The 26,048-nt window shown below is 55.3% G+C and overlaps 1 protein-coding gene across 1 annotated transcript; it reads right to left on the bottom strand.

The window, feature by feature from the left end:
• Positions 1-117: 117 nt before the first annotated feature.
• On the bottom strand, positions 118-26,048 carry SART1 (spliceosome associated factor 1, recruiter of U4/U6.U5 tri-snRNP). The gene is made up of 20 exons (XM_058822324.1): positions 25,724-26,048; positions 24,945-24,996; positions 23,274-23,329; positions 21,057-21,183; positions 19,350-19,455; positions 18,426-18,503; positions 18,228-18,327; positions 16,857-16,996; positions 14,735-14,929; positions 13,500-13,621; positions 11,829-11,977; positions 9,801-9,931; positions 8,384-8,548; positions 6,159-6,272; positions 5,088-5,175; positions 4,214-4,304; positions 2,943-3,078; positions 1,903-1,992; positions 1,096-1,217; positions 118-255 (listed from the first exon to the last, which is right to left on the bottom strand). The coding sequence occupies exons 1-20, from the start codon at positions 26,046-26,048 to the stop codon at positions 237-239; spliced, it is 2,406 nt and encodes an 801-aa protein (XP_058678307.1). The 3' UTR covers positions 118-236.

Here is a 26,048-nt window from a genome sequence, read left to right as displayed (position 1 = left end):
CACAAAGTGACTCCTGGAGACCTTTATTGTCCCCAGGGGCAGGAGGGGACAGGGGTGTCCCCAAGGGTCCCAGGGGTGTCCCCAAGGGTGTCCCCAGGGGTGTCCCCAAGGGTGTCCCCAAGGGTGTGCCCAAGGGTCCCAGGGGTGTCCCCAGGGTTCCAGGGGTGTCCTGAAGAGTCCCAAAAACGTCCCCAGGGTTTCCAGCAATGTCCCCAAGGTGTCCCCAAGGTGTCCCCTCACTTGGTGATGGTGTTCCTGCAAGGAAAATGGGCAAGGGGTCACCGTCACAGCGCTCCCAGTCCCTCCCAGTCACCCCAAATCGCCTCCCATCCCCCCAGTCCCTTCCCAGTGCTCCCAGTCCCTCCCAGTCCACTTTAAGTCCCCCTCAATCCCCTCCCAGTTCATCCCAGTCCCTTCCAGTTCATCCCAGTCTCTCCCAGTCCCCTCCCATTCCCCCCCAGTCCGGTCCCAGTCCCCTCCCAGTGCTGCCAGTCCATCCCAATCCCTCCCAGTCCACTTTTAAGTCCCCCTCAATCCCCTCCCAGTCCATCCCAGTCCATCCCAAGCCCCTCCCATTCCCCCCCAGTCCCTCCCAGTTCCCTCCCAATCCATCCCAGTCTCTCCCAGTCCCTCCCAGTGCCCTTCCAGTCTCTCCCACTCCCTTCCCAATCCATCCAAATCCTTCCCCAGTTCCCTCCCAGTTCTCTCCCAGTGCTCCCACTCCCCTTTGAATCCCTCCCAGTCCTTTCCCAGTCTCTCCCAGTCCCTCCCAGTCCACTTTTAAATCTCCCTCAATCCCCTCCCAGTCCATCCCAATCCCCTCCCATTCCCCCCCAGTCCCTCCCAGTGCCCTTCCAGTCTCTCCCACTCCCTTCCCAATCCACCCCAATCCTTCCCCAGTTCCTCCCAGTCCCCTCCCAATCCATCCCAGTCCCCCCCAGTGCTCCCACTCCCCTTTGAATCCCTCCCAGTCCCCTCCCAGTCTCTCCCAGTCCCTCCCAGTCCTTTCCCAGTTCCCTCCCAGTTCCCCCCAGTGCTCCCACTCCCCTTTCAATCCCTCCCAGTCCCTCCCAGTGCTCCCAGTTTGGCGCTCACGCGTTCATGCTCTTGCCGGAGCCGCTCAGGACGATGTACGGCGTTTTCTGCGCGCGCTGCTTCTCCTGCAGCAGCGCCACCGTGCCCAGGGGGGTGTCGCTGGAGCTCATCTTCTTCAGCAGCTGCGCCCCACAAACGGGGGGGACCCCAAAATCAGGGCCGCCCCAAAAACGGCCCCGAGAGAACCCCCAAAAATCCCAGCGATGGCCCCAAAAAACCCCAGAGAATTCCCCAAATCCCAAAAGAAACCCCCCGAGTTTTGAGGGCTGGGGGAACACTGGGGCTCCCCTTCTTCAGCAGCTGCGCCCCAAAAATTTTAGGGGGCACCCCAAAATCAGGGCCACCCTAAAAACCCCGGGAATATCCCCAAAAAAACCCAGGAACAGCCCCAAAAACGGCCCCAAAAACCCCGGGAACGGCCCCAAAAACGGCCCCAAAAAAACCCCCAAAAATGGCCCCAAAACCCTGGGAACAGACCCAAAAAACCCCCAGAGAATTCCTCAAATCCCAAAGTGAATCTCTTGAGTTTTGGGGGCTGGGTGACACTGGGGGATCACTGGAGCTCATCTTCTTCAGCAGCTGCACCCCAGAAACGGGGGAGGACCCCAAAATCAGGGCCACCCCAAAAACCCCAGGAACAGCCCCCAAAACGGCCCCAAAACCCCTGGAAACGGCCCCAAAAAAGCCCCAAAAATCTCCAAAAAATGCCCCCAAATTCTCCCCAAAATCTCCAAAATTTCACCAAAAACCCCTAAAATTCCCCAAAAATCCCCAAAATCCCCCCAAATCCCCCCCAGGCCCCCTCACCGCCTCCTCGTCGAGCTTCTTCATCCTCCTCTCCGTCTTCATCTTCCCCGAGCCCTTCCCGTGGAAACGATGGGAGAGCTGCCGGAACGCCTGGGGGGACATGGGGACGTTGGGGACACTGAGGGGACATTGGGGACATGGGGACATTGGGGACACTGAGGGGACATTGGGGACATGGGGACATTGGGGACATTGGGGACACTGAGGGGACATTGGGGACATGGGGACATTGGGGACATTGGGGGGACTGGGGACACTGAGGGGACATTGGGGACAGCATGGGGACACTGAGGGGACATTGGGGACACTGGGGACACTGGGGATATTGGGGACACTGAGGGGACATCGGGGACATGGGGGACACTGGGGGCTTGGGGACAGCACGGGGACATTGGGGACACTGGCGGGATTGGGGATATTTGGGACATTGGGGACAGCATGGGGAAATTGGGGACACTGGGGGCTTGGGGACAGCACCGGGACACTGAGGGGACATTGAGGACACATTGGGGACACTAGGGGCTTGGGGACATCAGGGACACTGGGGGCCTGGGGACATTGGTGGGATTAGGGGCATTGGGGACATTGGGGACAGCACAGGGACGTTGGGGACACATTGGGGGCTTGGGGACATCAGGGACATTGGGGAGACATTGGGGATGCTGGGGACAGCGGGGACAGCACAGGGACATCGGGGACAGTGGGGGGACATTGGGGACAGCGGAGACAGCAGAGGGACATTGGCGATGTTGGGGACAGCGGGGGGACATTGGGGGCCTGGGGACAGCACAGAGACATTGGGGACAGTGGGGGGACACTGGGGACAGCACGGGGGGGACACTGGGGACATTGGGGACATTGGCGACACCGTGGGGCTTGGGGATATTTTGGGGTCAGGGGACACGGGGGACACCGTGGGAGTGCTGAGGACACTGTGGTGGGGTTGGGGACACTGTGAAGTGTTGGGGACACCGTGGGGGGTTTTGGGGACACCGTGGGGGTGTTGGGGACACCGTGGGGGTGTTTTGGGGACACGCCACCTCTTTGGGGGTGAGCTTGCGGCCGGTCTCGTCCACGTACTCGATCTTGACGTCGGGCCTGTAGCCGTCCTTCTCCTTGAAATCCTGCGTGAAACCGCGGAACTCCTCCCGGCGGCTGTACTTGTCATCGATGGCCCTGGGGACATTGGGGACATTGGGGACATCATTGGGGACATTGGGGACACCATTGGGAACTCCTCCCGGCGGCTGTACTTGTCATTGATGGCCCTGGGGACATTGGGGACACATTGGGGACACCATTGGGGACACCATTGGGAACTCCTCCCGGCGGCTGTACTCGTCATCGATGGCCCTGGGGACATTGGGGACACATTGGGGACATTGGGGACACCATTGGGGACATTGGGGACACCATTGGGGACACCATTGGGAACTCCTCCCGGCGGCTGTACTCGTCATCGATGGCCCTGGGGACATTGGGGACACATTGGGGACACCATTGGGGACATTGGGGACACCATTGGGGACACCATTGGGAACTCCTCCCGGCGGCTGTACTTGTCATCGATGGCCCTGGGGACATGGGGACACATTGGGGACACCATTGGGGACACAGAGACAGTGTGTGTCTGTGTCACTGGGAACTGCTCCCAGAGGCTGTACTTGTCATCGATGGCCCTGGGGACATTGGGGACACATTGGGGACATTGGGGACACCATTGGGGACATTGGGGACACCATTGGGGACACCATTGGGAACTCCTCCCGGCGGCTGTACTTGTCATCGATGGCCCTGGGGACACACTGGGGACATTGGGAGGCTCCGGGTGACAGAGGAGGCAACAGAAGGGATGACACAGGTGACATTGGTGACACACAGGTGACATTGGTGACACCCAGGTGACACCCAGGTGACACTCACATCTTGTCCTCGATGCAGTACACGGCCGAGGGCAGGGACAGGGGGGGATGGAGGTTTGTGGGGGTGACACAGGTGACATTGGTGACACCCAGGTGACACCGAGGTGACACCGAGGTGACACAGGTGACACCCAGGTGACATTGGTAACACCCAGGTGACACCCAGGTGACACTGAGGTGACATAGGTGACATTGGTGACACAGAGGTGACACACAGGTGACATTGGTGACACCCAGGTGACACTGAGGTGACACAGGTGACACTCACATCTTGTCCTCGATGCAGTACACAGCTGAGGGCAGGGACAGGGGGGGATGGAGGTTTGTGGGGGTGACACAGGTGACATTGGTGACACCCAGGTGACACAGGTGACACAGGTGACACTCACATCTTGTCCTCGATGCAGTACACGGCCGAGGGCAGGGATTTGTTCGGGGCTTTCACCCGCGCCACCTTCTGAACCGTGGTCTCCAACAGCCCTGGGGACACAGGGAGGGGACAGGGTGAGACCCACAGGGACCCCAAAACCCCACCAAAGGACCCCAAAAATCCCCAAATTCCACTCAAAGAACCCTAAAACCCCCAATTTTCCCCCAAACCCCACAGAAGGACCCCAAAGGCCCCAAAATTCCACTCTAAGAACCCAAAAAACCCCAAATTTCCCCCAAACTCCACTGTAAGAACCCCCAAAATCCCCCGAATTTCTCCCCAACCCCACTGTAAGCACCCCAAACCCCACTGAGGAACCACAAAACCCCCAAAGGACCCCAAACCCCACTGAAGGACCCCCAAAACCCCCCTAAATTCCACTCTAAGAACCCCAAAACCCCCAATTTCCCCCAAACCCCACTGAGGAACCCCAAAACCCCCAACATTTCCCAAAAATCCCACTCTAAGAACCCCAAACTCCCCCACAGACCCCAAACCCCACTGAGGAAGCCCAAAATCCCCTGAATTTCCCCCCAAACCCCACTGAAGGACCCCAAAACCCCCCAAATTTCCCCCAAATCCTGCTGTAAGAACCCCAAATCCCCCCTAAAGACCCCAAACCCCACTGAGGAACCCCAAACTCCCCCCTAAAGACCCCAAACCCCACAAGAACCTCAAAAACCCCAAAATTTCCCTCCAAATCCCACTCTGAGAACCCGAAATCCCGCTGAAAGACCCCAAAATCCCCCAAATTCCTCCCCAAGCCCCGCAAGGACCCCAAAATCCCCCAAATTTCCCCCAAATTTCCCCCCAAAATTTCCCGCCGTGCCCACCTTTGTTCTGGCACAGCAGCAGCGCCGCCGCCAGGCCCCGGTTCACGATGGGCTCCTCGTCCAGGATGGTGGTGGAGGAGGCTGAGAACTGAAAAACTGGGGGTCAGGGGCACCCCAAAACTGGGGAACCCCAAAAATCCCCACAGGGGCCCTAAAGGGAGAGTTTGGGGGCGCTGGGTTTGGGGTGAATTCGTTTTGGGGGGGACTCGTTTGTGGCTGTCCCCATTTTAGGGTCTCATTTTTTTTGGGTCTTTCAATTTTTTTTTTTTTTTTTTTTTTTTTTTTTGAGGGTGCCCCCATGTCTGGCCCTCCAGTTTTGGGGTTTCCCCCCCCCCCCTGATTTTGGGGTTTCCTCCAATTTTTGGGGTCCCTCGTTTATGAGATTTCCCCATTTTGGGGATCCCATTTTTAGCCTCCCCTCTTTATTTTAAAGGTTGCCCATTTCTGCCCCAACTCTTAAACTCTCTTCCATTTTTTGGGGTCCTCCATCCCATTTTCGGGGTTTACATCCCATTTTTGGGCTGTTTCTCCCCATTTTTGGGGTCCCTATCCTATTTTCCGAGCCCCCCATGCTGTTATCGGGGTCTCCCATCCCATTTTTGGGGTGTTTCTCTCAATTTTTGGGTTTCCTCATCCGTTTTCAAGGTGTTTCTCCCCGTTTTGGGGGTCGCCCGTGCCATTTTCGGGGTCCCCAGCCTGTTTTCAGGGCGCTTCCCGCCCATTTTCAGGGTGTTTCTCCCCATTTTTGGGGGTTTGCTCCCATTTCGGGGATCCCCCATCCTATTTTCAGCGTCCTCATCCCATTTCCAGGGTCCCCCATCCCATTTTCACGGTGTTTCCCCCCATTTTTGGGGGTCCTTATCCCATTTTTGGGGGTCCTTATCCCATTTTTGGGGTCCCCCATCCCATTTTCAGGGTGTTTCCCCCCATTTTTGGGGTCCTTATCCCATTTTTGGGGTCCCCCATCCCATTTTTGGGGTCCCCCATCCCATTTTCGGGGTGTCTCTCCCCATTTCCAGGGTCCCCAGCCCCATTTTTGGGGTGTCCCCCCCCGTTCATCCCCTCGCTCACGTCCTGCTGCTGCCGCTCCTCAGCCAGGTTGACGCTGCTCCACCCCACGTTCTCCTCCCCCTCCGAGTCCGGCGCCTCCGGGGGCGACACCGGGCGGCCGGCCCGCTCCAGGGCCTGGGGACATTGGGGACATTGGGGACAGTGGGGACATCAGGGACATTGGGGACATTGGGGACAATGGGGGCGGCCGGCCCGCTCCAGGGCCTGGGGACATTGGGGACATTGGGGACATTGGGGACATCAGGGACATCAGGGACATTGGGGACATTGGGGACAATGGGGACAATTGGGGACATTGGGGACAGTGGGGACATTGGGGACATCAGGGGGCAGCCGGCCCGCTCCAGGGCCTGGGGACAGCGGGGACATTGGGGACAGTGGGGACATTGGGGACATCAGGGGGCGGCCGGCCCGCTCCAGGGCCTGGGGACAATTGGGGACAATGGGGACATTGGGGACATCAGGGGACATTGGGGACAATGGAGACATCAGGGACATTGGGGACATTGGGGACATCAGGGGGCAGCCGGCCCGCTCCAGGGCCTGGGGACAGCGGGGACATTGGGGACAATTGGGGACAATTGGGGACATTGGGGACATCGGGGACAATTGGGGACATTGGGGACATCGGGGACATTGGGGACATTGGGGACATCAGGGGCGGCCGGCCCGCTCCAGGGCCTGGGGACATTGGGGACATTGGGGACATTGGGGACAATGGGGACAATGGGGACATTGGGGACATTGGGGGACATTGGGGACATTGGGGGACATTGGGCACAATGGGGACATTGGGGACATTGGGGACATTGGCGACATCAGGGACATTGGGGACATCAGGGGGCACCCGGCCCGCTCCAGGGCCTGGGGACATTGGGGACATTGGGGACAATTGGGGACATTGGGGACATCAGGGGCGGCCGGCCCGCTCCAGGGCCTGGGGACAGTGGGGGACATTGGGGGACATTGGGGGACATTGGGGACAATGGGGACAATGGGGGACATTGGGGACAATGGGGACAATGGGGACATTGGGGGACATTGGGGACATTGGGGACATCAGGGGGCGGCCGGCCCACTCCAAGGTCTGGGGACAATTGGGGACATTGGGGACATCAGGGACATTGGGGACATGCCAAATCCCCCCCAAACCCCTCTAACAGCCCCAAATCCCCTCTAACCACCCCAAATCCCCCCCAAATCCCCCCTCTAACGCCCCCAAATCCCCCCCAGACCCCCCAAATCCCCCAAACCCTGACCACGATCTCATCGCGCTCCTCGCGGTTCCCGGCCAGTCCGTAGGTCGGGATCTCCCCAAATCCCCTCTAACGCCCCCAAATGCCCCCCCAAAACCCCCCAAATCCCCTCTAGCCCCCCCAAATCACCCCAAACCCCCTTCTAACCCTCCCAAACCACCCCAAATCCCCCCAAATCCCCCAAACCCTGACCACGATCTCGTCGTGCTCCTCACGGTTCCCGGCCAGCCCGTAGGTCGGGATCTCCCCAAACCCCCTTTAACACCCCTCTAACCACCCCAAATCCCCTCTAACACCCCCAAATCCCCTCTAACTCCCCCAAATCCCCCCAAAATCCCTCTAACACCCCCAAATCCCCTCTAACACCCCCAAATCCCCTCTAACCACCCCAAATCCCCTCTAACACCCCCAAATCCCCTCTAACCACCCCAAATCCCCTCTAACACCCCCAAATCCCCCCAAATCCCCCCCAGTCCCCCACTGCTGACCACGATCTCGTCGTGCTCCTCGCGGTTCCCGGCCAAGCCGTAGGTCGGGATCTCCCCAAACTTCCTTTAACACCCCTATAACCCCCCCAAATCCCCCTCTAACACCCCCAAAGCCCCCCAAATCCTCCACTGCTGACCACGATCTCGTCGCGCTCCTCACGGTTCCTGGCCAGCCCGTAGGTCGGGATCTCCCCAAACCCCCTTTAACACCCCTCTAACCCCCCCAAATCCCCTCTAACTCCCCCAAATCCCCCCAAAATCCCTCTAACACCCCCAAATCCCCCTCTAACGCCCCCAAATTCCCCCAAATCCCCCCCAAGCCCCCCCAGTCCCCCACTGCTGACCACGATCTCGTCGTGCTCCTCACGGTTCCTGGCCAGCCCGTAGGTCGGGATCTCCCCAAACCCCCTTTAACACCCCTCTAACCCCCCCAAATCCCCCTCTAACACCCCCAAATCCCCCCAAATCCCCCACTGCTGACCATGATCTCGTCGTGCTCCTCGCGGTTCCCGGCCAAGCCGTAGGTCGGGATCTCGCCCAGCGTCCGGCAGAACTCGGAGGTGGCGTTGAAGACGATGCTGCCCCCCCCCCGCGGGTCCGGCCCCCCCGGGACCCCCCCGGAGCCCCCCCGGAGCAGCTCCAGCACCTGGGGGACCCCAAAGTTGGGGTGAGCAAATTACAGAGGGCACAGGGACCCCAAAGTTGGGGTTAGACCCCGTTATAGGGGGCAGGTGGACCCCAAATTTGGGGTTAGAACCCCCCGTTATAGGGGGCAGGTGGACCCCAAATTTGGGGTTAGACCCCGTTATAGGGGGCAGGTGGACCCCAAATTTGGGGTTAGAACCCCCCGTTATAGGGGGCAGTTTTGGGGGACCCCAAAGTTGGGGTTAGACCCCTGGTATAGGGAGCAGGTGGACCCCAAATTTGGGGTTAGAACTCCCCGGTATAGGGGGCAGGTGGACCCCAAATTTGGGGTTAGACCCCTGTATAGGGGGCAGTTTTGGGGGACCCCAAATTTGGGGTTAGACCCCTGTATAGGGGGCAGTTTTGGGGGACCCCAAATTTGGGATTAGACCCCCGTTATAGGGGGCAGTTTGGGGGACCCCAAATTTGGGGTTAGACCCCCCCGTTATAGGGGGCAGGGGAGACCCCAAATTTGGAGGTTAGACCCTGTTATAGGGGACCCCAAATTTGGGGTTAGACCCCCGTTATAGGGGGCAGGGGAGACCCCAAATTTGGGGTTAGACCCCCGATTTAGGGGGTCCCCATAAGGGTTTTTGGGGAGGGCGTTGAGATTTGAGGGTGTTTTGGGGGGTTCTTGGATGGGGGTTTTGGGGTTGGGGGGGTCCCATAGGGAGGTTTAGGGGTCCTATAAAGAGATTTTGGGGGTGCCAGGGGGAGTTTTGGGCAAATTTGGGGCAGAATTGGTGGAGATTTGGGGAAGCTTTTGGGATTGGGGGTCCCCCAAGGAGATTTGGGGGTGCCATGGGAAGTTTTGGGGGGATTTGGGGGAGTTTTGGGCAATTTGAGGGTGAGCTGGTGCAGATTTGGGGGGATTTGGGGCAGAACTGGTGGAGTTTTGGGGCAGTTTTGGGGATTGGGGGTTCCACAAGAAGTTTGGGGCTGCCAGGGGGAGTTTTGGGGCGATTTGGGGAGGAATTGGTTGAGATTTGGGGGAGTCTGGGGCGTTTGGGGCAGTTTTGGGGTTTGGGGGGGGGGTGTTGGGGAGGGATTTTGGGGGTATTTGTGGTTTTTTTGGGAGGAGTTTTGAAGGAGAATTTGGTTTTTTTTTTTTTAAAGAAGAGTTTTGGGGGTTTTTGGGGGGGCGGTTTTAGAGATTTTTTGGGGGGGGGGGAGATTTTGGTGATTTTTTGGGGAATTTTGGGGAGGGGTCTCACCTTCTCTCCCCCTCCCTCGCGCAGCTCCCGCAGCTGCCGCAGGCGCCGGCCCCGCTCCAGCTGCTGCTGCAGCTCCTGCTCAGCCTCGTCCTCCTCCAGGGCCGGGGGGGTCCCGGGGGGGGCGGCCTCGTCTGGGGGGAAATTGGGGTCAGGGGACCCCGAAATCCCAGAAAATCCCCCCCCAAAAAAACCCTAAAAACCCCAAAAACCACCCCAAAATCCCCCCAAGATCCTGCTCAGCCTCGTCCTCCTCAAGGGCTGGGGGGGTCCCGGGGGGGGCGGCCTCGTCTGGGGGGAAATCGGGGTCAGGGAACCCCAAAATCCCAGAAAATCCCCAAAAATCCCCTCAAAATCCCTCTAAAAACCCCTAAAACCACCCCAAAATCCCCCCAAGATCCTGCTCAGCCTCGTCCTCCTCCAGGGCCGGGGGGGTCCCGGGGGGGGGCGGCCTCGTCTGGGGGGAAATTGGGGTCAGGGGGACCCCGAAATCCCAGAAAATTCCCCCAAAAAATTCAAAAAAACCCCCTAAAACCCCCTAAAACCACCCCAAAATCCCCCAACTTCCTGCTCAGCCTCGTCCTCCTCCAGGGTCAGGGGGGTCCTGGGGTGAACCCCCTTGTCTGGGGGGAAATCGGGGTCAGGGAACCCCAAAATCCCCTAAATCCCCCCAAACCCCCCCCAAAATCCCCTAAATCCCCCCAAAAATCCCCTAAATCTCCCCCAAACCCCCCCAAAATCCCCTAAATCCCCCAAAACCCCCCCAAAAATCCCCTAAATCCCCCCAAACCCCCCCAAAATCCCCTAAATCTCCCCAAGCCCCCCCAAAAATCCCCTAAATCTCCCCAAGCCCCCCAAAATCCCCTAAATCCCCCAAAACCCCCCCAAAAATCCCCTAAATCCCCCCAAACCCCCCCAAAAATCCCCTAAATCTCCCCAAGCCCCCCAAAATCCCCTAAATCCCCCAAAACCCCCCCAAAAATCCCCTAAATCCCCCCAAAAATCCCCTAAATCTCCCCAAACCCCCCCAAAATCCCCTAAATCTCCCCAAAACCCCCCCAAAAATCCCCTAAATCTCCCCAAAAATCCCCTAAATCTCCCCAAGCCCCCCAAAAATCCCCTAAATCTCCCCAAAACCCCCCCAAAAATCCCCTAAATCCCCCCAAAAATCCCCTAAAACTCCCCAAACCCCCCCAAAATCCCCTAAATCCCCCAAAACCCCCCCAAAAATCCCCTAAATCTCCCCAAAAATCCCCTAAATCTCCCCAAGCCCCCCAAAAATCCCCTAAATCTCCCCAAACCCCCCCAAAAATCCCCTAAATCCCCCCAAAAATCCCCTAAATCCCCCCAAAAATCCCCTAAAACTCCCCAAACCCCCCCAAAAATCCCCTAAATCCCCCAAAACCCCCCCAAAAATCCCCTAAACCCCCCCAAAATCCCCTAAATCCCCCAAAACCCCCCCAAAAATCCCCTAAAACTCCCCAAAACCCCCCAAAATCCCCTAAATCCCCCAAAACCCCCCCAAAATCCCCTAGATCCCCCAAAACCCCCCCAAAAATCCCCTAAATCTCCCCAAAAATCCCCTAAATCTCCCCAAACCCCCCCCAAAATCCCCAAAATCTCCCCAAAACCCCCCCAAAAATCCCCTAAATCTCCCCAAAAATCCCCTAAATCTCCCCAAACCCCCCCAAAATCCCCTAAATCCCCCAAAACCCCCCCAAAAATCCCCTAAATCTCCCCAAAAATCCCCTAAATCTCCCCAAAACCCCCCCAAAAATCCCCTAAATCTCCCCAAACCCCCCCAAAAATCCCCTAAATCCCCCCAAACCCCCCAAAATCCCCTAAATCCCCCAAAACCCCCCCAAAAATCCCATAAATCTCCCCAAAAATCCCCTAAATCTCCCCAAACCCCCCCCAAAATCCCCAAAATCTCCCCAAAACCCCCCCAAAAATCCCCTAAATCTCCCCAAAAATCCCCTAAAACTCCCCAAACCCCCCCAAAACCCCCCCAAACCCCCCAAGCCCCCTCACCGTCGCTGCTGATGTCCATGCTCTCGGTTCGGGCGTCGTCCGAGGGCAGCGGGGCCTGGGGGGTCCCCTCGGGGGGGGCGGCGCCGTTTTCGGGGTCCCCCCCGGGCCCCTCCTCACCCTCCTGCGCCCGCCGGCCCCGGCCCCGCGACCTGCCGGGGGTTTGGGGGGGATTGAACCCCAAAAATGACCCCCAGGATCCACCTCAGGGACCCCCAAATCCCCCCAGGACCCCCAAAATCTTCCCCAAGAATCCCAAAAATCGCCCCCAGGAGCCCCCCCAAATCCTCCCTAGGAACCCCAAATCCTCCCTAGGAACCCCCAGATGCCCCCCCAGACCCCCAAAATGCCCCCAGGACCCCTCCCCAACCCCTTTGGATCCCCAAATTCCCCCCAGGACCCCCCAAAATCTCCCCCCCCCCCCCCCCCAAGCCCTTTTAGGATCTCCCCACACCCCCAGGACCCCCCAGTTCCCCCCCCACTCCCCAGGACCCCTGAAATCCCCCCAGGACCCCCCAAAATCCCCCCCTTAACCCTTTCAGGACCCTCCCCACACCCCCAGGAGCCCCAAATCTCCCCCTTAACCCTTTCAGGACCCCTCAAATCCCCCCTAGGACCCCTCAAATCTCCCCCTTAACCCTTTCAGGACCCCTCAAATCCCCCCCAGCACCCCCCAAAATCAATCCCCAGCCCTTTTAGGACCCTCTCCTCACTTTCAGGACCCCCAAATCCCCCCAGGACCCCCCCAAATTCCTCCTTTAACCCTTTCAGGACCCTCCCCACACCTCCAGGACCCCTTCAGGACTCCCCAACCCCCCCCCCCCCAGGATGCCCAAAATCCCCCCCAGGACCCCTCAAATCTTCCCCAGGATCCCTCAAATCTCCCCCAGGACCCCCCAAATCTCCCCTTTAACCCTTTCAGGACCCTCCCCACACCTCCAGGACCCCTTCAGGACTTCCCAAACCCCCCCCCTCCCCGCCCAGGATGCCCAAAAATCCTCCCCAGGACCCCCCAAATTGCCCCCAGGACCCCTCAAATCTCCCCCAGGACCCCCCAAATCTCCCCCAGGACCCCTCAAATCTCCCCCAGGACCCCTCAAATCTCCCCCAGGACCCCTCAAATCTCCCCCAGGACCCCTCAAATCTCTCCCAGGACCCCTCAAATCTCCCCCAGGATCCCCCAAATCTCCCCCAGGACCCCTCAAATCTCCCCCAGGACCCCCCAAATCTCCCCCAGGACCCCTCAAATCTCCCCCAGGATCCCCCAAATCTCCCCCAGGATCCCCCAAATCTCCCCCAGGACCCCTCAAATCTCCCCCAGGACCCCTCAAATCTCCCCCAGGACCCCTCAAATCTCCCCCAGGATCCCCCAAATCTCCCCCAGGACCCCTCAAATCTCCCCCAGGACCCCCCAAATCTCCCCCAGGACCCCTCAAATCTCCCCCAGGATCCCCCAAATCTCCCCCAGGACCCCTCAAATCTCCCCCAGGACCCCTCAAATCTCCCCCAGGACCCCCCAAATCTCCCCCAGGACCCCTCAAATCTCTCCCAGGACCCCTCAAATCTCCCCCAGGACCCCCCAAATCTCCCCCAGGACCCCCAAATCTCCCCCAGGACCCCCCAAAATCCTCCTTTAACCCTTTCAGGACGCGCCAGGGGCGCCCCCAGCCCCACCTGGAGCCGAAGTCCCCCTGGGTGTCCCCCGGGGCCGTGCTCAGGAGGTCGTCGGCCCTCAGGGGCTTCTCCTTCCTGCGCAGCCTCCGCACGCGGCGCCGCGTCTTGCGGAACGTCACCGCCTTGTGGGGACACCGAAACCACCAAATCGGCCCAAAATTACACCAAAGCACCCCAAAACCCTTCTCAGGACGTCAAACCCCCCCCCTAAATTACCCAAAGTGACACCAAATCCCGCCACAAATTACCCCAAAGTTACCTCAACTCGCCCCGAAATCAACCCAAATTCCTCCCCACAACCCCAAATCCCACCCCAAATTACCTCAATTTGCCCCAAAATCAACACAAATTCCTCCCCACAACCCCAAATCCCGCCCCAAATTACCCCAAAATTACCTCAACTCGCCCCGAAATCAACCCGAATTCCTCCCCACAACCCCAAATCCCACCCCAAATTACCTCAAATCATACCAAAATTACTCCAAAATCCTCCTCAGGATCCCAAATCCGCCCAAAATTACCCTAAATTACCCCAGCTCCCCCCCCCCCCCCCGAATTGTACCAAAATCCTCCCCAAATGACCTTCAAATCTTCTCCCAATAATGCCAAATCCCCCCAAAATTGTTCCAAAATCTCCTGCAAATGACCCTAAATCCCCCAGTGACCACAAATCTCCCCCAAAATCCCCCCAATGACCCCAAATCCTGCCCAAAATACCCCCAGAATCTCCCGAAATTCCCCTCAATGACCCCAAATCTCCCCAAAATCTCCCTCAATGACCCCAAATCCGGCCCCAAATTACCCCAAACTCCCCCAAAATCACCTCACATGACCCCAAAGTGACCCCAAATTCCCCCGAATCCTGCCCCAAACCCCCCCCAGTGGCCCCAAACCCCCCCAATGACCCCAAATCTCCCCCAATGACCCCAAATCCGGCCCCAAATTACCCCAAACTCCCCCAAAATCACCTCACGTGACCCCAAAGTGACCCCCAAATTCCCCCGAATCCTGCCCCAAACCCCCCCCAGTGACCCCAACCCCCCCCAGTGACCCCAAACCCCCCCCAGTGACCCCAAATCTCCCCCAATGACCCCAAATCTCCCCCAAAATCCCGCCCCAAACACTCCCCAATGACCCCAAAACCCCCCCAAACCACCCCACAATGACCCCAAATTCCCCCCTAAATCCCCCCCAAATCTCTCAGTGACCCCAGACCCCCCCATCCCCCCCCTCACCATCTCCTCGGGGCTCAGGTACTCGCTGGCCAGGCGGGGGAGGGGCAGCTCCAGGCTCTGGGGGGCGGGGCCGGCCGGGGGGAGGGGTCCGGGCCGGGGGTCCCCCCCCGAGTCCTGAGTGCCCCCCGGGCCCAGGCGGAACGAGGGGCGCGGCCCCGGCTCGTCGTACTGAGGCAGCAGCGCCGGCGCCGGGGCCTGAAGGGGGGGGTGATACCGCGATATGACATCACATCGAGCGATACGGCGCGATATCAAGCGACATATTGCGATGTCGACAGGTATCCTGCAATATCTATTAATATATCGTGATGCTGACTAATATATCGCGATATGGCACGTGTCGAGCGACACGTCGCGATACCGAGCAACACATTGTGATATCGACGGGTGTACTGCAGTGTCTATTGATGCATTGCAATATGGCCTGATATATCGCGACATGGCACCGGGGTGAGCGACGCGTCAAGATACCGACCACTATACTGCAATATTTATTAATATATCATGATACTGACTGATATATTGCGACACAGCACAGGTCGAGGGACACGTCGCGATATCGAGCAGCACATCGTGATATCAACTGGTGTACTGCAGTATCTATTGGTACATTGCAATATTGCCTGATATATCGCGACATGGCACCGTGTTGAGCAACGTGTTAAGATACCGACCGTTATACTGCAATATCTATTAATATATCATGATACTGACTAATATATCACGATATGGCACATGTCGAGCGACACGTCGCGATATCGAGCAACGCATCATGATATCGACGGGTGTACTGCAGTGTCTATTGATGCATTGCAATATGGCCTGATATATCGCGATATGGCACCGTGGTGAGCGCGTCAAGATACCGACCACTATACTGCAATATCCGTTAATATATCATGATACTGACTGCACTCGATAACCTGTGATATATCAGGATATATAACACTCGATAACCTGTGATATATTGCGACATACGGCACTTGACAACCTGCAATATATCACGATATACTACACTCAATAATCTCTGATATATCACGACATACAGCGCTCGATAACCTGTGATATATCGCAGTAAACAACACTCAGTAATCTGTGATATATCACGATATACAACACTCCACAATCTGTGATGCATCATGATACACAGCACTCAATAACCTGTCACATGTCATGATATACTGTACTTGATAACTTATAACATACCACAACATGCTGCACTTGATAACCCGTGATATATCGGGATATACAGCACTCGATAACCTGTGACATATCGTGACAGACTGTACTTGATAGCCTGTAATACGTTACGATACACTGCACTCGAGAACCTGTGGTATATCGTGACAAACAGCACTTGATAACCTGTGATATATTGCAACGTTCTGCACGCGAGAACCTGTGAGATATCACGATACACCGCACTCGATAACCTGTGAGATATCACAATGTACAGCACTCCATAACCTGTGGTATATCGTGATATATAGCACTCAATAACCTGTGATACATCACAATATGCAACGCTCAATAACCAGTGATATATTGCGATATAAGGTACTCGATAAGCTGTGATATGTTGTGATATAGGGCATTTGATAACCCGTGATATACTGTGATATATCATGGTATACTGCACTCGATAACCTGTGATATATCACGATATACAGCACTTGACAACTTGTGATATAATGTGATATACTGCACTCGATAACCTGCGATATATCGTGATATACAACACTCAATAACCAGTGGTATATCGCAATATACAATGCTTAATAATCTGTGATATACCACGACGCACGGCACTCAATAACTTGTGATATATTGTGATATACAACACTTGATAACCTGCGATACATCACAATACACTGCACTCAATAACTTGTGATGTATTGTGATATACAACACTTGATAACCTGCGATACATCACAATACACTGCACTCAATAACTTGTGATATATCGCGATATACAACACTTGATAACCTGCGATACATCACAATACACTGCACTCAATAACTTGTGATATATCGCGATATACAACACTTGATAACCTGTGATATATCACGACATGCTGCACTCGATAACTTGTGATATATCGCAATATATCGCGACAGGTACCTGTGCGCCGGGCCCGGGCTCCTGCTCTCCGTAGGGGTCGTAGTTGGGGCGGCGCCGGCGCAGCTCCTGCTCCTCCTGAGCCCGCGCGGCCGCAGCCAAAGCCACCTGCTCGAGGACATCCTCACCCCCCTCCAGGACACCTGGGGACAGTGACAGTGACACTGAGGGGACACTGAGGGGACACTGAGGGGACACTGAGGGGACACTGGCACAGCCACCTGCTCGAGGACATCCTCACCCCCCTCCAGGACACCTGGGGACAGTGACAGGGACACTGAGGGGACACTGAGGGGACACTGGCACAGCCACCTGCTCCAGGACATCCTCACCCCCCTCCAGGACACCTGGGGACAGTGACAGGGACACTGAGGGGACACGACCAGGGGACACGGCCAGGGGACATGGGGACACAGCTGGGGGACACAGCCGGGGGACAGAAGGACAGGGGACATGGGGACAGCCAGGGGACAGGGACACAGGGACAGTAGGGACAGGCAGGACACAGCACAGGAACGCAGCCAGGGGACATGGGGACAGCACGGGGACACAGGAAACGAGGGGACAGGGGACACAGAGAGGTGACACAGAAGGGACAAACGCGACAATGAGAGAACAAAGGGGACAAGGACAAGCCACCCCACGCTCCGTGTACCTTCTCCATGGCGCTTGGGGACAATCCTGTCGCCAGTGACCTTTGTCCCTGTGCCACCCCACTGTCCCCAGTGTCCCCACTGACCCCTGTGGCACCACAATGGCCTCAATGTCCCTGTGCCACCCCAATGTCCCTGTGCCACCCCAGTGTCCCCAATGTCCCCACTGACCCCTGTCCTTGAGGGTCAGCACCAGCGTTTGTCCCTGTGCCACCACAATGTCCCCAGTGTCCCCAATGTCCCTGTGCCACCCTGATGTCCCCAATGTCCCCAATGTCCCCACTGTCCCTGTGCCATCCCAATGTCCCTGATGTCCCCACTGTCCCCGTGCCACCACAATGTCCCCAATGTCCCCAATGTCCCCACTGTCCCCAAGGTCCCTGTGCCACCCCAATGTCCCCGTGCCACCGTGATGTCCCTGACGTCCCCAATGTCCCCATGCCACCCTGATGTCCCTACTGTCCCCAATGTCCCCACTGTCCCTGTGCCACCCCAATGTCCCTGCTGTCCCCACTGTCCCCGTGCCACCCTGATGTCCCTACTGTCCCCAATGTCCCCACTGTCCCTGTGCCACCCCAATGTCCCTGACGTCCCCAATGTCCCCATGCCACCCTGATGTCCCTACTGTCCCCACTGTCCCCGTGCCACCCTGATGTCCCTACTGTCCCCACTGTCCCCGTGCCACCCTGATGTCCCCACTGTCCCCAATGTCCCCACTGACCCCTGTCCTTGAGGGTCAGCACCAGCGTTTGTCCCTCGGGGATCGAGGCCGGGTCGTGCTCCACCGTCAGCCCCTGCAGGTCCCGGGCACTGTAACGCTCCTGGGGGGCACAAGGGGGGGTCACTGCCTGTCCCCAAGGTGTCCCCAATGTCCCCAAGGTGTCCCCAATGTCCCCAAGGTGTCCCCAGCGTCCCTCACCCTCCGGCGCCGCTGGAACTCCTCCTCCACCAAGGGGCTGACCCCGAACTCCTGGTCCATCTCCTCCAGCAGCTTGGCCTGCAAAACCCCAGTGACACCAGTTTGGGGACACTTGGGGACACTGGGGGACACCGGGGGACACCCCCAGCCCCATCCCAAAGGAACAGGAACGTACAGTTTGTCTATAGGGGAAAAACAACCCCAAAATTCCCATTTTTCCCTCAAAATTCGCCCAAAAAACGAAAGGAAAAAGCTCCCAAATCCTTCAGGTTCCGTGGGATTTTTTTTGGGGACGCTCCTAAAAATTTGATTTAATTCAAGCGACCCCAAAATGCCTAAAAATTGAGATAGGAGTAAAACGTTGGGGTCAAAATTTGTGATTTTGGCACCGCTCTTACAAAGTTTACTGCAAAAAGGAAAAAATTTAAGGCCTCAACGAGTTGTTTTTAGAGGGGTTTTTAGGGAATAGCCCTAAAAATCACACTGAGGGTAAAAATTCTTAAAAATTGGGATAAAATGTAAATTTTAGCTTCAAAATTCCAAATTCAAACCTAAAAGAAGAAAGATTTAATCCCTAAAATCTTCAGTTTTTAGGGAATTTTTAACCAAAAACCTTAAAATATTAAATAAATTTCAGGCAGCTCCACAATTCCCAAAATCTGTGATAAAAATCAGGAGTTTAGGTGGGAAAACCCCCAAAAAATCCCCCAAAAATCCAAAATTCCCGAAATCCAAGGGAAAATCAGGAGTTTAGGTGAGAAAACACCTAAAAAAATGCCCTAAAAATCCGAATTTTTGCTGTAAAATCGCTAAAAATTGGGGTAAAAACACCATTTTTGGACTGAAATTGCTGGGGATTTTGGGTTTTATGGGGTCTGGGGTTTTTGGGGTTTGGGATTTTGGGGTTTTGGGGTCCCTTCCCACCCTTTTCTCTGCCAGCTCCTTCTCCCTCTGCAGGGCCCGGCTGCGCTCGATCCACGCGGCCGCGTCGTCCAGCCAGGGCTCCTCCTCCCCCAGCGTCTTCACTTTCCTTTTTGGGGCAAAAAAATGACATTTTGGGGTCCCACAAATGCCTAAAATCAGCTCTGAACCCCTAAAATCCTGCCGGAGTTTCTCTGTTTTCCACAGAATCCAAATTTTCCTCAATGCTCCCAAAATCTTTCTCTTGGATCTGCAAATTTTGCATCAAATTTTTTTCTTTTTTTTTTTTTTTGTGTTTCCTAAAATAATTCCCAAAATCTTTTCCGTGGCCCAAAATTCCCTCCTAGATCCTCTTCAAATCTTTCCGATCCAACCCAAATTTTTTACCTGCCCCAAAATCCCATCCTGGTGCCCCCAAAATTCCCTCTGAGAACCCCAAATCTCCTCCCAGCACCCCCAAATCCTCCCTGGAATCCCCAATTTCTTCAAATCCCTCTCTCAGTCCCCCCCAAAATCCCCTAAACGTCCCACAAACTGCCCCAAATCCCCCAATTCTCCTCCAAAACCCCCAAACCCTCTGCCAGCCCCCCAAAATCCCCTAAGCACCCCCAAATCCCTCCCCAAACCCCCCAAATCCCCTCCTAGACCCCAAACCCGCTGCCAGCTCCCTAAAATTGCCCTAAACACCCCCCAAAATCCCCGAATTCCTCCCCAAACACCCTCAAATCCCCTCCCAACTCCCCTAATTTCTCCTCAAACACCCCCAAATCCCATCCCAGGCCCCCCAAAATCCCCGAAACGCCCCCAAAATCCCTTCCCAGGCCCCCCAAACCCCCTGCCAGCCCCCCAAAATCCCCGAAACGCCCCCAAAACTGCCCCAAATCCCCTCCCAACCCCTTCATTCCTCCCCAAATCCCCCCAAATCCTCTCCCAATTCCCCCCAGCTCCTCCTTAAACCCCAATTCCTCCCCAAACACCCCCAAACCCCTTCCCAGCCCCCCAAAATCCCCGAAACGCCCCCAAAACTGCCCCAAATCCCCTCCCAACCCTTTCATTCCTCCCCAATCCCTCCCCAAAATCCCATAAACACCCCCAAAACCCCTTCCCAGCCCCCCAAAATCCCCTAAACACCCCCAAAACCCCTTCCCAGCCCCCCAAAATCCCATAAACACCCCCAAAATCCCTTCCCAGCCCCCCAAAATCCCATAAACACCCCCAAAATCCCTTCCCAGCCCCCCAAAATCCCCTAAACACCCCCAAAACCCCTTCCCAGCCCCCCAAAATCCCATAAACACTCCCAAAACCCCTTCCCAGCCCCCCAAAATCCCATAAACACCCCCAAAACCCCTTCCCAGCCCCCCAAAATCCCATAAACACCCCCAAAATCCCTTCCCAGCCCCCCAAAATCCCATAAACACTCCCAAAACCCCTTCCCAGCCCCCCAAAATCCCATAAACACTCCCAAAACCCCTTCCCAGCCCCCCAAAATCCCCTAAACACCCCCAAAATCCCTTCCCAGCCCCCCAAAATCCCATAAACACCCCCAAAATCCCTTCCCAGGCCCCCCAAACCCCTTCCCAGCCCCCCAAAATCCCCGAAACGCCCCCAAAACTGCCCCAAATCCCCTCTGAGTCCCCTTCCCAGTGCCCCAAGCCCTCTCCAGCCCCCCCAAAACCCCCTGAAGGCCCCCAAGCCCCCCCAGTTTCCCACCCCAGTTTCTGGTTCAGCAGCCGTTTCTCCTTGGCCGCCGCCAGCTTCTCGCGGATCTCCTCGCGCTGCCGCAGCGCCAGCGGGTTGATCACCTCGGCGGCCACCGGGTCCTCCTTGGTGCCTGCCTCTGCTCCAAGGCAGCCCAAAAGCAGGCAAAAATTACCCCAAAAGCAGGCAAAAATTACCCCAAAAGCAGGCAAAAATTACCCCAAAGTCAGGGCAAAAATTACCCCAAAGTCAGGGCAAAAATTACCCCAAAAGCAGGCAAAAATTACCCCAAAGTCAGGGCAAAAATTACCCCAAAATCAGGCCAAAATTAACCCCAAAATCAGGCCAAAAATTACCCCAAAATCAGGGCAAAAATTACCCCAAAATCAGGCCAAAATCAACCCCAAAGTCAGCCCCAAATTAACCCCAAAATCAGGCAAAAATTACCCCAAAATCAGGCCAAAAATCAGCCCAAAATCAACCCCAAAACCAGGCAAAAATTACCCAAAAATCAGGGCAAAAATCAGCCCCAAAATCAGCCCAAAATCAACCCCAAAGTCAGCCCCAAATTAACCCCAAAATCAGGCAAAAATTACCCCAAAATCAGGCCAAAAATCAGCCCCAAATTAACCCCAAAATCAGGCAAAAATTACCGCAAAATCAGGGCAAAAATCAGCCCCAAAATCAGCCCAAAATCAGGCAAAAATTACCCCAAAATCAGGCAAAAATTACCCCAAAATCAGGCCAAAAATCAACCCCAAAATCAGGCAAAAATTACCCCAAAATCAGGCCAAAACCAGCCCCAAAATCAGGCCAAAATCAGCCCAAAATTAACCCCAAAATTAGGCCAAAATCAACCCAAAACCAGGCAAAAATTACCCTAAAATCAGGCCAAAAGTCAGCCTCAAAATCAGCTCCACAGTCAGCCAAAACCATGCCAAGACCAGCCCAAAATCAGGGTAAAATAAGCCCCAAAGTCAGGCCAAAAGCAGCCTTAAAATCAGGCCAAAATCAGCCCCAAAATTGGTGAAATCATCCCCAAATCCCCCCAAAATCACTTAAATCAGCCTGAAATCGAGCCAAAATCAGCCCGAAAATCAGGCCAAAATTAACTCCGAAATCAGGCAAAAATTACCCAAAATCAGGCCAAAAATCAGCCCCAAAATCAGCCCAAAATTAACCCCAAATCAGGCAAAAATTACCCCAAAATCAGCCCAAAATTAACCCCAAAATCAGCCCAAAATTAACCCCAAAATCAGCCCAAAATTAACCCCAAAATCAAGCCCTGAGCACCCCAAACTTGGCCCAGGGGTTGCAGGAACCCCAAAATCAGCCCTAAACAAAAAGCCCCCCAAACCAGCCCCAAACACTCCTAAATCCCCCAAATTCCACCAAAAAAACCCCAAATAACCCAAAATCCCCCAAAAACCAACCCCAAACATCCCAAAATTCCACCAAAAAAACCCCAAATAACCCAAAATCCCCCCAAATAACCCAAAACTCCAAAAAAAACTGCCCCAAACACTCCTAAATCCCCCAAATTCCACCAAAAACCCCAAATAACCCAAAATCCCCCCAAATAACCCAAAATCCCAAAAAAAACCTGCCCCAAACACCCCTAAATCCCCCAAATTCCACCAAAAAACCCCAAATAACCCAAAATCCCAAAAAAAAACCTGCCCCAAACACCCCTAAATCCCCCAAATTCCACCAAAAAAAAACCCCAAATAACCCAAAATCCCAAAAAAAAAAACCTGCCCCAAACACCCCTAAATCCCCCAAATTCCACCAAAAAACCCCAAATAACCCAAAATCCCCCCAAAACCAACCCCAAACACCCCAAAATTCCCCCCAAAAAACCCCAAATAACCCAAAATCCCCCAAAAACCAGCCCCAAACACCCCTAAATCCCCCAAATTCCACCAAAAAACCCCAAATAATCCAAAATCCCCCAAAAACCTGCCCCAAACACCCCTAAATCCCCCAAATTCCACCAAAAAAAAACCCCAAAAAACCCCAAATAACCCAAAATCCCCCAAAAACCAGCCCCAAACACCCCAAAATTCCCCCCAAAAAACCCCAAATAACCTAAAATCCCCCAAAAACCAGCCCCAAACAACCCTAAATCCCCCAAATTCCACCAAAAAAAACCCCAAAAAACCCCAAATAACCCAAAATCCCCCCAAAACCAGCCCCAAACACCCCAAAATTCCCCCAAACCCCCCTCACCTTTCTTGGCCGTGCCGGTCTCCAGCGGTTTCAGCCCCAGCTTGGCCCGGAGCTTACTGGGAGCACAAAATGGGGTTCAGGGGGTTGGGGACCCCAAATCCGGGAAATTTGGGGGATTTGGGACCTCAGTTTTGAGGGGGATTTGCGGGAGAAACCCAAATTTGGGGGGATTTGGGGTGGGGGAAACCCCAGTTTGGGGGGATTTGGGGGGAAATCCCAATTTTGGGGTGGGGGGAACCCAATTTTGGGGGATTTGGGGAAGGGAACCCCAATTTTGGGGGATTTTGGGGGAAGGGAACACCAATTTTGGGGGATTTTAAGGAAGGGAACCCCCAATTTTGGGGGATTTTGGGGAAGGGAACCCCAATTTTGGGGGATTTTAAGGAAGGGAACCCCAATTTTGGGGGATTTTGGGGAGAGGAACCCCAATTTTGGGGGATTTTGGGGAAGGGAACCCCAATTTTGGGGGATTTTGGGTTAAGGAACCCCAATTTTGGGGGATTTGGGGTTGGGGGACCCCAATTTTGGGGGATTTTAAGGAAGGGAACCCCAATTTTGGGGGATTTGGGGAGGGGAACCCCAATTTTGGGGGATTTTGGGTTAAGGAACCCCAATTTTGGGGAATTTTGGGGGAAGGGAACCCCAATTTTGGGATATTTGGGCAGGGGAACCCCAATTTTGGGGGATTTTAAGGAAGGGAACCCCAATTTTGGGGGATTTTGGGGAGGGGAACCCCAATTTTGGGGGATTTTAAGGAAGGGAACCCCAATTTTGGGGGATTTGGGGAGGGGAACCCCAATTTTGGGGGATTTTGGGTTAAGGAACCCCAATTTTGGGGGAATTTTGGGGGAAGGGAACCCCAATTTTGGGATATTTGGGCAGGGGAACCCCAATTTTGGGGGATTTTGGGTTTGGGGGACCCCAATTTTGGGGGATTTTGGGGAAGGGAACCCCAATTTTGGGGGATTTTGGGGGAAGGGAACCCCAATTTTGGGGGATTTTGGGTTAAGGAATCCCAATTTTGGGGGATTTTGGGGAGGGGAACCCCAATTTTGGGAGATTTTAAGGAAGGGAACCCCAATTTTGGGGGATTTGGGGAGGGGAACCCCAATTTTGGGGGATTTTGGGGAAGGGAAACCCCAATTTTGGGGGATTTTAAGGAAGGGAACCCCAATTTTGGGGGATTTTGGGGAGAGGAACACCAATTTTGGGGGATTTTAAGGAAGGGAACCCCCAATTTTGGGGGATTTTGGGGAAGAGAAACCCCAATTTTGGGGGATTTGGGGGAGGGGAACCCCAATTTTGGGGGATTTGGGTTTGGGGGACCCCAATTTTGGGGGATTTTGGGGAAGGGAACCCCAATTTTGGGGGATTTTGGGGAGAGGAACCCCAATTTTGGGGGATTTTAAGGAAGGGAACCCCAATTTTGGGGGATTTTGGGTTAAGGAATCCCAATTTTGGGGGATTTTGGGGAGGGGAACCCCAATTTTGGGAGATTTTAAGGAAGGGAACCGCAATTTTGGGGGATTTTGGGGAAGGGAACCCCAATTTTGGGGGATTTTGGGAAGAGAAACCCCAATTTTGGGGGATTTTGGGGAGAGGAACCCCAATTTTGGGGGATTTGGGGTTGGGGGACCCCAATTTTAGGGGATTTTTTGGGGGGTTCCTCACTTGGTTTCTTCCACGCTCAGAGAGGATTCGCCTGCTGCGGATTTAGGAGCAGCTATAGGGAGTAATTAATAAATGATTAGCAATTAATTAAGGTGGGGGGAGCTCATCTGGTACCTCCTGAGGTGCTGCCCCAGCCCAGTCACCTCATGGACCCCAAAATTCCCCTTTAAACCCCCAAAATTCACTTTTAAACGCCCCAAATTCCCCTTTAACCCCCCAAAAATCGCTTTAAACCTCCCCAAATTCACTCTTAAATCCCCAAATCTCACTTTTAACCCCCGTTAAAGCCCCAAAACTCACCGTTAGCCGCGCCCAAATCCCTCCTAACGCCCCAAAATTCACATTTAATCCCCCAAAATCCTCTTTAAACCCCTAAAATTCCCCTTTAATCCCCCCATGTCGCTTTTAACACATCTAAATCTCCTTTAACTTCCCAAAGATTTCATCGTACCCCTCAGAATTCTCCTTTAACCCCCAAAAATTTACTTTTAACCCCCCGAAATTTACTTTTAATCCCCCAAAATCCCCTTTAACCCCAAAAAATTTACTTTTAACCCCCCGAAATTTACTTTCAATCCCCCAAAATCCCCTTTAACCCCCCAAAAATTTACTTTTAACCCCCCGAAATTTATTTTTAATCCCCCAAAATCGCCTTTAACCCCCTAAAATCCCTTTTAACCCCCCCCCCCCCAAATCCCTCTGGGGTCTCCCCCAGCCAAACCCGCCCCCCCCCCAAATTCTCCCCAAATTCCCCCCGAATTTTCCCCTCCCGCCCTCACCGGGCTCCTCCCGCTCCTCCTTCCTCTCCCTCTTTGCTCTCCGCTCGCTCTCGGAGCCGCCCCGGCCATGGCCGCTCCTCGCGGCCTCCTCGGTCCCTCCGCGCCTCGAGGAACCGGAGCCTCCCCCGGAGCCCCCGCGCTCTCCCCGGGAGCGGCTCCGTTTCCCGCGCCGCTCCCCGCCGCGGTGCCGGTGCTTGCGGTGCTCGCGGGGCCGCCCCGCGCTGCTGCCGCCGCTGCCGCCGCCTCCGCCCGTCCCGGCCGCTCCCGGCGCCTCCTCGGCCGCCTCGGCCCCGCCGCGCTCCCGGTGCTTCTTCGAGGCGCCCAT

This window comes from Ammospiza caudacuta, chromosome 32 (genome assembly GCF_027887145.1).
Source record: "Ammospiza caudacuta isolate bAmmCau1 chromosome 32, bAmmCau1.pri, whole genome shotgun sequence".
Lineage (NCBI taxonomy): Eukaryota > Metazoa > Chordata > Aves > Passeriformes > Passerellidae > Ammospiza > Ammospiza caudacuta.
The sequence above is the reverse complement of the archived record's forward strand: the minus strand, read 5'-3'. Positions and strand labels throughout refer to the sequence as shown.

What these genes read in the sequence shown, in the direction of transcription:
- SART1 (XM_058822324.1), bottom strand. Translation starts at nt 26,048, where the DNA reads ATGGGCGCCTCGAAGAAGCACCGGGAGCGCGGCGGGGCCGAGGCGGCC. An exon ending in GCTGACCCTCAAGGACAGGG is followed by an intron (nt 16,997 to 18,227) that starts GTCAGTGGGGAC and finishes CACTGTCCCCAG; the next exon opens with GTGTCCTGGAGGGGGGTGAG. An exon ending in ACCTGAGCCCCGAGGAGATG is followed by an intron (nt 13,622 to 14,734) that starts GTGAGGGGGGGG and finishes TGTCCCCACAAG; the next exon opens with GCGGTGACGTTCCGCAAGAC.